General features: G+C 37.5%; 1 protein-coding gene across 2 annotated transcripts in view; it reads left to right on the top strand.

Annotated features, from left to right (window-relative positions):
* LOC132111563 (serine-rich coiled-coil domain-containing protein 2-like) overlaps positions 1 to 14,870 on the top strand; it is a 45,273-nt gene that overhangs the window by 16,921 nt on the left and 13,482 nt on the right. For both annotated transcript variants that reach the window (XM_059518970.1, XM_059518969.1), the window contains exons 3-8: positions 616 to 898; positions 1,023 to 1,216; positions 9,810 to 9,909; positions 12,928 to 13,033; positions 14,431 to 14,575; positions 14,757 to 14,822. In XM_059518970.1, the coding sequence (XP_059374953.1) occupies positions 616 to 898; positions 1,023 to 1,216; positions 9,810 to 9,909; positions 12,928 to 13,033; positions 14,431 to 14,575; positions 14,757 to 14,822 (894 nt within the window). The remainder of the gene's footprint in view (positions 1 to 615; positions 899 to 1,022; positions 1,217 to 9,809; positions 9,910 to 12,927; positions 13,034 to 14,430; positions 14,576 to 14,756; positions 14,823 to 14,870) is intronic.

Here is a 14,870-nt window from a genome sequence, read left to right as displayed (position 1 = left end):
TTATGTGTATGCGCTGCAAGTGTGCATGAGCGCTTGAGCGTTGAATGGATTAAACACTGGCAAGAATTAAAAAGAAAAAATGCACTTTATAAACTTTACTGATGACTGCCTCGTTAGTACAAGTGACAATTCCTGTGTCAACTGTGCAGTGTGCAGCTAACTTACAGTACAGACTCAATGTGATTCAAAGCCATTTGAATTTTGAGAGAGAGAGAGCATGCGGTGATTCACTCACGCTGTTTGTGAAATTATGTCTCATAGAGAAACTTTTACAAATTGATCAGTTATTTAATGAAGAAATCATAATTATTTCACCCTCGCTGGACAGAGACTGAGATGGTGCTGCTGCATGTCATTCCAAACCTCTCATGACAGGCGCGTCATCAGCTTGAGATCGGTTTTATGAGATCAGCATTTTTAGAGACCGCCGATCAATCATCCCAAAGTGATTATCGGCCGATTGTGATCAGTAGCCGATCAATCGGAGCACCCCTACTATTAGTAGCTCTACTGGAGCAAAATTGTATTTTGGTGCCACCACAGAGAAGTCAAACTATTGAAACATGACTTCATTGCAATTAAATAGTTTTAATTACATTTTGTATGTGTGAAAAGACATCAGGTTCCACAGATTCCCCAGAGGAGCCTGTGACAGAGCCAGGGCTGGATGGGAACCTCAGCTACACTGGAGAGAGAATGGAGGACATGTCTCTCTCCTCTGCATCTTCTCTGGAGAGGAATGACACAAGTGAAGAGTTCCTAGATGACTTTAATAATCTAGGGGACCAGTCTGAAAATGGCATCCATTTGAACAAAAATCCTGTGGCCACTCCCACCCAAATGCACATGCAGGGATTCTTTAATGAGACCATGGACTGGACTGGGATTGGTCTGGCAGGTATAGCTATACATTATTCATCTAATTCTTGCATTTATTTGACAAACAGTACATTGTTGATAATATTATCCTATTGTGGCAAGCATGCAAATTTTATGCTATGTTATACCATGTCTGTTCTCAGGTGACAAGACAGATTCAAGTGATCCGCCGCTCATATCCCCTGATGTGGATCGTCACACGACCTCTTCTTTGGAGCTCTCCCCCTCTAACAGCTCTGGAGGAACATACATGTGGGATGAAGAGGGCTTGGAGCCGCTGGGACACAACACACACATACACCGTTGCAGCAGTTATGAGTCAGATCTCAACAGCATTGTGAGTATACACATACCCTCCCAAAATGAGTTTGAACTACCTTTAGAAACCTGGGATTTACATTTATCCATTGAGCATACACTTTTCTACAAGCTCCAATGTACAGTAAGCATTTAAGTACATTTAATAAATTATATAAAGAAATGTAGTGAATAAAGAGAACTAGTTATTTTTTTAATAATAATTATAATTACAGTTATAATAATATAATAATTATAATTACTTTATATAATACTTTTTGTTGTTGCAGATAAGTTATTTTCTTTTTGCATATAATAATAATAATAATAATAATAATAATAATAATACTGATAATAATAATAATAATAATTATTATTATTATTTTATGGTAAGATTGTTCTTGCTAATTTATTACTACTATTATTATTATTACTATTATTATTAATATTATTTAAATACTATTTTAATACCATGTTAACGGTAATGCCTTGCTTTTGGCTGATAATAATAATAACTTTACCTTCTGTTACCAGCCCAGGTTTAAGCACACCTGAACTATTCTCACATTATGTAATACAACAGTGTGACTGAATGTGGCTCTGCAAGTCTTGTAGAAGGCTGTTCTGTTCCATACTATGTGGATGTTCAGAATCTTTCCTCTGCTGTGCATTTCGATAACCCATCGCTCCTGTACTACTTGTTGTTGGTTAGCATGTGCACTTGTGTGTGTGACGGGATCTCTCTGTCCCTATCCTGCTAATTATCACTTTGCTAATTTGGGATTAGTCTCTGTGCCTCTTACTCGTGACTCTGCAGGAGTCTGACTCCGGGTCCCGCCGTTCTGAACAGAGGTCCTGTTCTATCTCTGCTGTTTCCAAAGCCCTTCATCAGGTGGGAATGCGGAACAGTGCCACTTAACATTCCAGCTTTTGATCCCAGTGAGGAAGACTATGATGTGGTTCCTAATTTTTGTTTTATTTTTTTCTATGATTCATGATGTCAGATTGGCTCAGTGGAATGCAGAAAGAGTTTGGCTAGATTTGAAACTGTAATCAGATTTGAAATATCAGACTTCTCCTGTAGCAGATACACAAATGCACCCACACACACAGACATGCTGACTTGACTCTGACTTGAGACATTATGTAATCGCAGCATATATACATTTTAGAGTGGCTGAGTCATTGTTGTTATTCTTGAGTGGGTTGTTCCTCAGATGTAGTTGTATATCGAAGAGTTCAGGTTACATAATGATCCATGATCCCCCAACACTGCACGTTTTCCATGTCTCCTTAATCAAACACACTTGATTCAGCTCATCAGCTCATTTGTAGAGACTGCGTGTCAGAACAAGGAGAGATGCAAAATGTGCAGTGTTGGGGGGCCTCCAGGAACGTGGTTGGGAACCACTGACACAATGGACTGTTTCAGTTTGAGCTGGACTTTAAGTGACATCTTGTGGTGTACTGTAGGTACTGCAGAAATTCATTTTGCACGTATTTTTGGTTTGTGATGCTTCTTTAAACCAAACATGAACTATTAAAGTTTGTTGCATAACTTTTCCTAGATCTTTATGAAGGGTCTTTGCTTAACCTGTGTTATACTGTTACGTGTTAATCAGGTGGAGTCACATGCACGGTAATTGAATGATTAATTTGATCCCCTGACAGCAGTGGATCACCTTTAGATCCTCGCTCTGTGTCTATCTTTAGTTTAAGACTCCTCTGCTCTTACCGATACTGAAACGGAGGCTTGATCTCACCCTCGGCAGGTGATGTAATGGCAAACTTTATTTGCAGGTTGCAATGTATAAGCAGGAGGTCTAACTTAAACTTAGGTCTAAACTAAAATGTAGGTATCTTTTTATTTTTATTAAAATGTTTTATTTTTAGTTCAATTTCTAAAAATACTATTCAGAATATTCCATAAACCTTTCATATTAGTTTTATTATTATCTTTTTATTATAAACTAATATGTAATTCCTTCTTACACATTCTAATAATAAGAATTATTTATTCTTGTACTTTTTATATTTAGTTTCTGCTTCTGGGGTATGATGCTTAATAAATTGTCCATACAGTAGGTTTTTCTTTCTGCATTCATTTAATTATCCTTTAGTAATCTGATCTATTTATTTGCTTTTGTTTATTATTATATTGTATTAAAGGACAGTTTTTGTCATACAGTGATATAAAATCTTTAGGGTTTTTTTATCCATTATTTGCTTCATCAATATCATCTTCATCATATAATATTTCCCAGTTTTGTTTAAATATTTCCTTCTTAAAAGCATTTACAGTTCTTACTATATATATATAATATATAACTAATATCCTTAGGTTTCCTATACTTACAATGATAGTAAGATTAGGTGAATAGTCACTGATGCCATTATTAATAATTTTATTAAATAGAAAAATATTAGTGTAATGAAGGCCATTTCAGTAGTTGTACTGTATGTTTTTAAATGTTGGATGCATTTAAAAAAAAATCATAAACTAGGGTGAGACATGCAGAAATTCCTATCTTAAGGTGGAGAATACAGGTGTTTGAATTAAGACTAGTTTTCATGCTTGGCTATTTTTATGTCAGAAAATGCTATCTTTGTGAAATGCATTGATTTCAAAACCCTTACTGCACTCGTGACCACAAGAGGGCAGTATGGATTCAAGAGGCACAAGATAGGTTTCTTTCCACATTGTATACTGGTGTGTTGTGCATGTTCTATTCCTCTGTTAAAAGCACACTACATTTTGGGCTCTTTTAAGATTTGCTTATTTGTTCTAAATATAGTCTGTCTTGCATTCTGAGACTGTTTCAGCATTAACTAGCTGAGATTTATAGAGCATTGTTTAAAGGGGTCATATGATGTTGCTAAAAAAAACCCCATAATTTTTTGTATTTAGTGTAATGAAATGTGTTTATGTGGTTTAAGGTTAAAAAACACATTTTTTTCCACATACTGTACATTATATTTTCTCCTCTATGCCCCGCCTTCTGAAACGCATAATTTTTTACAAAGCTCATCGGTCTGAAAAGTGAGGTGTGCTCTGATTGGCCAGCTATCCAGTGCGTTGTGATTGGCCAAATGTTTCAAAAGTCTGACAGAAATGTTACGTCCCTCAACATATACTGTTGTGGCATGTCCCAGTCAGAACACCGACATGACAGAACAAAACCAATAAAACCCATTACAAACGAAGCAGTTGTTGCATCCAGTGGGAACATAATTACTGATTACAATGACTTATACATGTCTTTTTACATGTTGCGTTGCATATCGCGCCGCATCAACATAAAACCATGTGTGCATTTGTAATCGGAGAAACGACAAAATTTGCGTTTGAATCATCAGTGGCAAATACTTTACATATGTAAAACTACTTACATACCATGAGTCAGAAGCTCCAGACTGTCGTTGCAAATAGTGAGGAATAACCGGGGGCTTGTCCGCAGCTTGAGTGAGCGGCAGTCAGCGGCTAGAATGAGGAACAGCTGGTGGATTCAACGAAAGAGCGGCCGGGGGTTGCGGCAACCACATGTGATGACTGGAAGCTGGACACCGCTTCGTCCACAGTGCAAACCGCTCTGGGTTAGTCTTAACTTATATCTCTTTGGATTTGAGACTTTAGTCTTTGCAACTTTACAGATCTTCTTTATGCACAAGAGCTTGTAACACTCCCAAAGAGAAAGGAAAATTTTTTATTGCATCAAATGACCCCTTTAAGCTTTATCATTTGCTAACATTACTAAAACTGTAAACAGGATTTGTATAATTTTTTATAAACATTTAATGTCTGTAATCAGCTCTTAATTTATTAGGCTAACTGGTTTATTGACTCTTTCTTATTTTGCTTAATCTCTTTAAGACCTGCGATTCAAAATGGCTTTTGAAAGCCTTTTCATGCACACAACCACCACACGGTCTCAGAGCCTGTGTTTTGTGTGTGAGTGCTTGGCAGCATTCTGTGTGGTACTACCAGTCTGTGAAATTAAATCTAATGCACATATTCAGGGTGACAGGAACACAGACTGAAAGATGAAAAGCTGGCAGTGATGAAGCATAGACTTTTCCCCCATTTTTTTCCTATTCTGAAGTGCGGATGACGTTTTGAATACATGACAATAAAATACTTGAGACACATCTGTTATGATTTAGTCTTTACTGATATAGAAACTTAGTTGTGCTCCTGTAATAACTAAGCTAACTTATATGATTTCTGTCTTTATAGTTGTGTTTAGTGTTTTGTTCATTGTCTTAAGAGGTACATGAAAATAGTACTGCATGTACTGTACTGTCCTGTAAAAGAAAAGTTCACAGGCTTTTTGAAGAGAGGCCATTTAGAAAAGAGATCTAAACTATATTGAATTAATTATGAAACATGCATAACAGGTTTTTATTATTTACAATAAAATAAAATAATTAGGCATTAAAAATATAACATTTTTGGTACGTGTATTTTACGGAAAAATACATGAATCTAGGTTTCAAACTTTAAAAATAATATTTAGAATTTTAGAATTACAAGCATATTGACCTCTTTTTTTAAATTAACATTGAAAGTGTGCCTCTGTTCAAAGTATATCTGTAGGTGTCTGAGTAATTGTGTCATGTATGCAATATGATTCAGGAGTTCAAACGCATTCCTTTTAAATCCCCCCTAATATGATGTTTCACTCCCAATCCTAACACCGATTGTGTGAAATGTTTTCAGGATTCTGGGCTTGTCCGATAGGTCTTTTCTTAAATGTTATCTGAGGTTCTGTCTGTATCGGTCCGGCTCTAAAGGGACCTTTAATCCGATCTTCCAGGCTGATTCGCGCTGGCCTGTGTGAAATGGGCTATGTTATTTCAGATCTTTCAGCACTGGTGGAGGGTTCTGATGGAGCTTGGGCTGTGATCTAAGCTGCCGTCCGGCGCTGTGAAATGTCATTTCCTCTGAAGCAGCTGCCATGACTAAGCCCCTTTATACATGGAGAAGAGTCCGAGCGAGAGGGACCTACGAGACTATGTATGTGTAGGTGAAGTGTATGAACACTGGCTGCTTTGAATACACATTTTGTGTACACTTGTAAGACAGTACATTTTGTGTGTATGTATTAACGTCCAGGAGAGGGGCCTGTCTGTTTTTAAGTACATATTTATATGATGGATGGGATTGGAGGATGTCTTGTCAGCTTAGATGACTTGAAGAGATGTTTTTGTTCGCAGTTGCATGATTGATAATGTTTTCCAAAGTATGCTGAGAGCGTATTTGTACTGTTTTTTTTCCTCCTGCTGTATATGAAATATTGGAAATTATTCAGAAGCTTTCATAATGTACAGTTATTTTTGCAAGAAAGTCCCCCATTTAGGAAAGCCAATGTATTTAACATAGCTTGAAGGGATAGTTCAGAAATGAAAATTCTGTCATCATTTACTCCACACATCATTTCTTTCTTCTGTGGAACACAAAAGAAGATTTTTCTCAAAGAATATCCTATTATTTTCAAAATTATGAAAATGAATGATGGCCTGGACTGTTGAGCACTAAAATGACAAAAATGTGGTCCATATGATTCATGTACTACATAAGAGGTCTTCCAGCCATTTTGTGGGATAAAAAGGCAGAAGTAGTCATTATAAAGTCATTATAGTATGAACATCTTGAACCTGGACTCTTCCTTAGCATTTATTTGATATAAAATACAGTAAAATCAGTAATGCTGAATCTCCAGCAGCCACTATTTCAATCTTAAGTGTCACATTATCCTTTAGAATTTGTCATTATCATAATTTTAAAAAGCTGTATTTAAAAACAACATAATGGTTAAATCACTAGGCTGGCAACACAAAGGCACAGGTTTGAAACACAGTAGGGCAAGAATTAAACATTTAACTTTAGTACCAGCATTGCACCTCTGAACAAGACACTTAACCCCACATTGATCTATAGAAAATGTCCCTGCAATTATGCAGTGTTAAGCATTTGTTAAGTGAAGTGACTAATTAAAAAACAAAACAAATTTATCACCAAAAAGCAATTTCATTCTCCATGCACATAAATGGTTAAATGACTGTAGATACATGACAGTGCTATCCGGTATTTTTTTGTATGTTTTGGAAATGATGAATCATGAAATAAATGAACTTAATATCCTTTCAATTGCTTCCAGACCTTTTATACTCACTCCTGCTCTCAAATTTTACTTTCAACTTTGAAATAAATTCAGAGCGGTTTTATGGTATTTCTTAAAATATTTTAGCACATAGAATTGGGAAAACATCTTTCTTCAAAGATCTTATTTTCTTTTTGAACTCTCTGTGCCAGACTTGATGTTCAGAATCACTTTAAAATGCATTAAACAGCACCGCAATAGCTGATAACTGCCCCTTGTGTCTCTGACACACAGCTTGAAATGTCCTTTCATTTTCTGTCTGAGGACAAATTGAGGTTTTGTTGAGGCATATTGATTTTCACCTTGGTGTGCTTTTGGGTTTTCAAATAATCCAGATGTTCTGAGAAATCGTCGTTTTTATTTACAGTGGGTACGGAAAGTATTAAGACCCCCATACCTTTTTCACTCTTTGTAATATTGCAGCCATTTGCTAAAATAATTTGTTCATTTTTTCCTCAATGTACACACAGCACCCCATATTGACAGAAAAACGCAATTGTTGACATTTTTGCAGATTTATTAAAAAAGAAAAACCGAAATATCACATGGTCCCAAGTATTCAGGCCCTTTGCTGTGACACTCATATATTTAACTCAGGTACTGTCCATTTCTTCTGATCATCCTTGAGATGGTTCTACACCTTCATTTGAGTCCAGCTGTGTTTGATTATACTGACTGGACTTGTTTAGGAAAGCCACACACCTGTCCATATAAGACCTTACAGCTCACAGTGCATGTCAGAGCAAATGAGAATCATGAAGTCAAAGGAACTGCCTGAAGAGCTCAGAGACAGAATTGTTGCAAGGCACGGATCTGGCCACGGTTACAAAAACATTTCTGCTGCACTTAAGGTTCCTAAGAGCACAGTGGCCTCCATAATCCTTAAATGGAATATGTTTGGGATGACCAGAACCCTTCCTATGGTAAATGGTAAATGGACTGCATTTATATAGCGCTTTCAACAGACCCTGTGGCCATCCAAGGCGCTTTACAAGTTGCCTCACATTCACCCATTCACACTACTCATTCATACACCGGCAGCGACGTGTCAGCCAGGCACGGTGCCATCCAGCTCGTCGGGAGCAGCTGGGGTTAGGTGTCTTGCTCAAGGACACCTCGACACTTGGTCAGGTGGAGCCGGGGATTGAACCACCAACCTTCGGTTTGTAGACAGCCTACTGTACATGAACCACTGAGCCACTGCCACCCAAGAGCTGGCCGTCCAGCCAAAATGAGCTATTGGCGGAGAAGAGCCTTGGTGAGAGAGGTAAAGAAGAACCCAAAGGTCACTGTGGCTGAGCTCCAGAGATGCAGTCGGGGAGGTGGGAGAAAGTTGTAGAAAGTCAACCATCACTGCAGCCCTCCACCAGTCGGGGCTTTATGGCAGAGTGGCCCGATGGAAGCCTCTCCTCGGTGCAAGACACATGAAAGACACATGGAGTTTGCTAAAAAAACACCTGAAGGATTCTCTGGTCTGATAAGACCAAGATAGAACTTTTTGGCCTTAATTATAAGCAGCATGTGTGGAGAAAACCAGGCCCTGCTCATCACCTGTCCAATACAGTCCCAACAGTGAAGCATGGTGGTGGCAGCATCATGCTGTGGGGGTGTTTTTCAGCTGCAGGGACAGGACGACTGGTTGCAATTGAGGGAAAGATAAATGCAGCCAAGTACAGGGATATCCTGGATGAAAACCTTCTCCAGTGTGCTCAGGACCTCAGACTGGGCCGAAGGTTCACCTTCCAACAAGACAATGACCCTAAGCGCACACAGCTAAAATAACGAAGGAGTGGCTTCACAACAACTCCGTGACTGTTCTTGAATGGCCCAGCCAGAGTCCTGACTTAAACCCAATTGAGCATCTCTGGAGAGACCTGAAAATGACTGTCCACCAACGTTTACCATCCAACCTGACAGAACTGGAGAGGATCTGCAAGGAGGAATGGCAGAGGATCCCCAAATCCAGGTGCGAAAAACTTGTTGCATCTTTCCCAAAAAGTCTCATGGCTGTATTAGATCAAAAGGGTGCTTCTACTAAATACTGAGCAAAGGGTCTGAATACTTAAGACCATGTGACATTTCAGTTTTTTTTTATTTTTAAAAATGTGCAAAAATGTCAACAATTCTGTGTTTTTCCGTCAATATGGGGTGCTGTGTGTACATTAATGAGGAAAAAAAATGTACTTAAATTATTTTAGCAAATGGCTGCAATATAACAGAGTGAAACATTTAAGGGGGTCTAAATACTTTCCGTACCCACTGTATATGCTCTTCATGTTAAGCAAAAAAAAAAAAAAGTTTGTATTCATGTAGCTTTTAGTGGCTGTATCTATTTATTCCCTTTCTTTTATGCCATTGTCCTTACATAAAGAGTGTGAGTGAATTACCACAAATGTCTTTTCTGTTAAATGTAATGCAGTTTTCCATTTCTATTAAACACTCTTTCTCTCTTTGGTTGTTTCTCATGCACAGGACATTCTGAACAACTTGGATAACACTGGCTCATGTGACCTGGAAGATGATGACCTCATGCTTGATGTGGATCTGTCAGAGGACGGGGCCTTACTCAATGGTTAGCACACACTAACATACAGTGTAACTCAGTGTAAGAGTAGTATAACCAGTAATCATTTACTATGCCAAAGCTTCCTTCTACTTGACGTCTAGTGTGCTTCAGAATCACATCTACATCAGTTTTCTCAAAACTTGTAAATCTGGTTAGTATATAACTTAATAGATAAATGTCTCTCTTATTCTTTTGAACAACAGTACAAGAGTTTATCAGCAGCTATTTACCACTGTAGTCTACTTGAATTGAATTTCTAATATAATTATCCTTGCGTTTATCTTTGATCTATTAATTAATCTTCTGTTTGCGTAGATAATGATGGTTGACCAGTTTTAATCATTATGTTGATTGATCACAGCCAAGTGCAAGTGATAATCACTATATTGAATGTGAATGGCTTTTGTACGGATGGCCATGTCAGAGTTTCCTACAGCTCGGTGTGATTTGAATGAATTTAATGTGATGAAGAGATTGAATTCAGTATATCATTAGTTCAGTTGGATTTAGTATATCATTTCGTATTTGAATTTGTTTTGTGGAATGTTAAGTGTTGAGAGATCTGACATGACTGGCTAACTTATTTTCCAAAAGCTAGTGTATTATTTTTCAAGACGGTGTGGGAAGGGCTTTTTCAGGATTATTTATTATACGACTGCTGGCAGTGTGGAGCTTTGTTTTTTTTATATGTTTGATGGATGAATCATGAGTTAAGGCTTATATGATTACTTCTCCCCAGCAAAACATTATAGTAAATTAACCTAAAATATTAGGGTAAAATACCCATTTCATATGAATGTGCAAGTATTTTCAGTTCTTTCCCTTTTTTATTTCCCTTTTGGATTCTGTGCAGTTAATTTATTAGTGCTGTAATGTGACATTAGTTTTTAAATGTATAAATATATAATTATTTATATATTAATATTAAATGTATAAAAATGTATTTGTCTTTCAGTTAATCTGAGGACATTAAATGCATGAATAATTATTATCAATAGTTAGAAAAAGTAAAAAATATCTAAATTAGTGTTAGACTAAGTTTTGCAAGTTACACTGAAGACTGATGTCACTGCTCAACTTCGCAAGTCAGTTGCCAAATACTGTCAAAAAAACTAAACGAGTTATTAATGCAACATTAATGCATGCATTTTTTTAGCAAGAACACATTAAATTAATCAAAAGTGACATTAAAGACAATTGTGATGTGATTGAGTTTTTTTTTTTTTCAAATAAATTCTGTAAAATAGAAAACGGTTATAAATGTAATAAAATGTTCATTTTGATCAAATAAATGCAGCCTTGGTGAACACAAGAGACTTCTTTCAAAAACATAAAATCTTACCTAAGCCAAACATTTGAATGGAAGTATATATTGCTGTATTGCAATAACTGTCCTGTGATACCACATACAGTTAAACAAATTCAAGTATATAACAGTAAAGACATACAATAGTGCCTGTGTCACTTGCCTGTCATGAATGAGTTGCTATTCAAGACCGCCCCAGCGAGGAATACTGAATGTCAAATGAATCATCCGAGTGACTCTCAGATAAACACTCAGTTTTGGAAGAGAATGTCCTAATGTCGCTTCCTGTTTTCTTCAATCTCAGAGTGTGATTTTTAGAGTGTGCGAGTGAGGTCACAGGGTGGTTACAGGTTGTGCAGATTCCATTCCTTGTGTACGTAGACAAAATCCACGTTAGAGAGATGGCAAACAAAAGACTTCATTACATACACTTCACAGATGACATTTAAATGAAGGAGTACAGGAACAGCAAGAACAAAACCTTTCCGGTTTGGGACCATTCTTTCAGCTGTTTGTCTTATGTTAAAAAAATGTTTATTTTGAGCATCTTGCTTGGTTTTTGTGTTTTGTCATGTTCACAGTATTCAGTATTTTGGCCTGAGCCAACAGTGGGAATCGGTCAGTTTTACAGTGCTGTGTTTGTGTGTGTGGGTTGTATTTATAGCCCTGGGCATCATGGCCTGCAGTCATGTGAAGGGGGTTGCAGAGCCAGAAAGAGCCAGAGGAGGGAATAGATGACTTCAGAGCCCCCTCCCCCTTGTCTCTCCCCTCCCTGTCTGTCTGTCTCCTTCCCTCCTTCATTCCTTCTGTGGCTGACCCGTCTACTTGGCAGGCAGAAAGGCCTGGTGTTTTGACGCTAGTTCCTGTGACCAGAGGGGAGACCCTGCCCAAGGGCTGTGCTGACTTCGGTCGAGAGCTCTACCATCAGTTCCTCTTCTCTTCTGAAGGCCCCACGGCTCAGGGATTACAGCTGTATGTGTCTGGTTCTGGTCAAATCTCCCAGGGAGTTCCCAGAACTCTCAAACTCATACACACACCCATGATTTAACAGAGCAGAAAAGTTATTGGATTTGCAGATGCTCGGCTGGCCAGTGAGAAAGTCGTAAGAAGTTTGGCAATTTTTTTAAGTTTTCTACGTACTTTTGTTTTGGAGTTATTCACCACACAACTTTGGAATTTTTAACTTTGGGGAATTTCTGTCCAGCTGCATTTCAACCTTTTCTTTTGGATGTATCAGTCAAAACAGACAATCTCTGCTCTTAGTTTGAAGGTTATTTCTATTCGTGTGGGTAAGTTTTGGACTGTTTTTTGGTTTTTGAGGCTCTGGCAGTGAACCAGACAGCAAGGACGAGAGGAATGTAGCAGGTCTGTTTTGGAGCTTAGTTTTCTGTCTGTTCTTCTTAGTCTTATTCAGTGCTAGAAGTGTATAGAAAGATTGAAAGTGTGTGTGTGAGACAGAGGGATTTTGTGTGCCTCAGAGTGTGTTAGTGTGTAAGTTTGCCCTGATACTATCTCGCCTCGGGCAGTGTGAATGCTTTTCTAAACTCTTAAGAGCTCGACCTTCCAGAGAAAGATGAGCCAAGGAGTGTGTGTCTGTTTCAGAGTGTTTCTTGGAGACTAACTGAATTGTGTGTTTAAAAGTGAATTGGGTTGTGGGCAGTTGTTCAATGCGTTTGTTTATTTGTCATTGACTGCTGTTGACCCCTCTGTGCATGCAGATGGGATGGCCCACTTTGAGCGCTCTGACAGGGGAGGCCGGCCGACTCAATGGAGGAGGAGACAGCAAAGATGGAGTGGAATGGATCATGCTCACAATGACAGCAGGTAAATGCCTTGGAACACACATTTCTGAATTAAACATGATTGTAAAAATGTAGAACAGGAATTCATTGGATTATGAAAAGTGGCTGTTACATACCGCTATCAAGAGCAGTTTCGCAGTTTGGCTGTTATGGTTTATATTTTATAAAGTATGCTATTATACATTATTATATATTTACTATAAATTATATTTTAGTCAAGTTGAGTACTATATATATATAGCATCCAGGAATAGAACTGTAAAATGTATAATACAGTGTTAATTATATTATATAATATTATATTATATTGCTCTGAGATCCATTCATGAGTTTTTTTTTTTGCATCAACATTATTAATAGTTAATTTATTATAGTTTATTTTTTCATTATCATTTTGTATCCTATTACTGACCCTCAGAATTAAATTGTTATTATATTGCTTTATAATTTGTTCTCAACCAACTTTTATGAACCGCTGTTTGGGGCCGGTAATTTTTTTTTATATTTTTGAAAGCAGTGTCTTATGCTCACCAAGGCTGCATTTATCTGATTAGTAAAAAAAGCACTATTATGAAACTATTTTAAAATGTATCATATCTGTGGCTGCAAAATTATGTATTTTGCAACACTATAAATATATTTACTATATACTATATAAATGTATTGTATGTATTTTGTGTTAATTTACCCCAAAACTCCAAACTTTTGAATGGTAGTGTAGATCGTGACAAAGCAAATATGCCACACGTTATTCAGATGATGTGAGAGACGTTAAAAATAAACCTTAACATTAAGGAAACTTTAATTGCTAGATATATATACAGGAATAAAAAATATCTTTTGGTGATTTAGAAATAATAATGGCAATTTCCTGAACATTAAATAGACGTTGTTGATGTGTAAATAGTCATCTGACTGCCAAGTAGTCTGTGCATTCTGGTTGACATCATAAAGTTTGGAAGAAGCTGATTATGCAGTCTTTTTGAACTGGAGAGAAAGTTTTGATAGTTGCAGTTTGTTTTAGTGAAGTGAAGTGACGTAACATACAGCCAAGCAAGTATGGTGACCCATACTCAAAATTTGTGCTCTGCATTTAACCCATCCAAAGTGCACACACACACACATACCCGGAGCAGTGGGCAGCCATTTATGCTGAGGCACCCGGGGAGCATAAAAACCTTGCTCAAAGGCACCGAAGTCGTGGTATTGCCGGCCCGAGACTCGAACCCACAACCCTAGGGTTAGGAGTCAAACTCTCTAAGCACTAGGCCACAACTTCACCCTGATTTAATCACTTCTGGTTTAAAAGATCAAGAAAGTTTTTCTTTAATGCTTTAATGCTGATTATTATTTCTTTTTCTTTGTATTTATTTCTATTAATTCTATTAAATCTGAACTCTCTCTCTTACTCTCTTTTAGGCTGGCTGGGTTTCATCGGTCCTTCCATCCTGCAGTTCAGCAAGACAGTCACACGGTGGCGCTAGATGAACTCACTCTCAAGCACATGACGGAGGACTGCTCATCTGTCAAATCACAGCTGCTCAGACTTAAGAGTCTGTTGCAGGTACCACATACACACAGCTGGAAGAGTCAAATTTGCACTTACATATGCAAAACCAGCTGTTATCCTCTGAGCAGCTTTAGTATGTGTATAGGGTAAAACAAAAAGAGGGAAATAATAAAAGAACCAGATAAGTTGTCAACATGAGCATTTTAACTCCTGAATAAATTATAATTTTTTGTAGATTGATGATGGTGAGATTATTCCAGAGAGTTTGGATTCGAGAGAAGATGACAACAGAGCCCAGAAGGTCTGTAACATCCCATAAACACCTGTCTGAATAGAGCTGTCCAGCTTG

The sequence above is a fragment of the Carassius carassius genome, chromosome 31 (assembly GCF_963082965.1).
Source record: "Carassius carassius chromosome 31, fCarCar2.1, whole genome shotgun sequence".
NCBI classification, from domain to species: Eukaryota; Metazoa; Chordata; class Actinopteri; order Cypriniformes; family Cyprinidae; genus Carassius; species Carassius carassius.
Note: the sequence above shows the minus strand (reverse complement) of the source record. Positions and strands in the feature narration are given on the sequence as shown.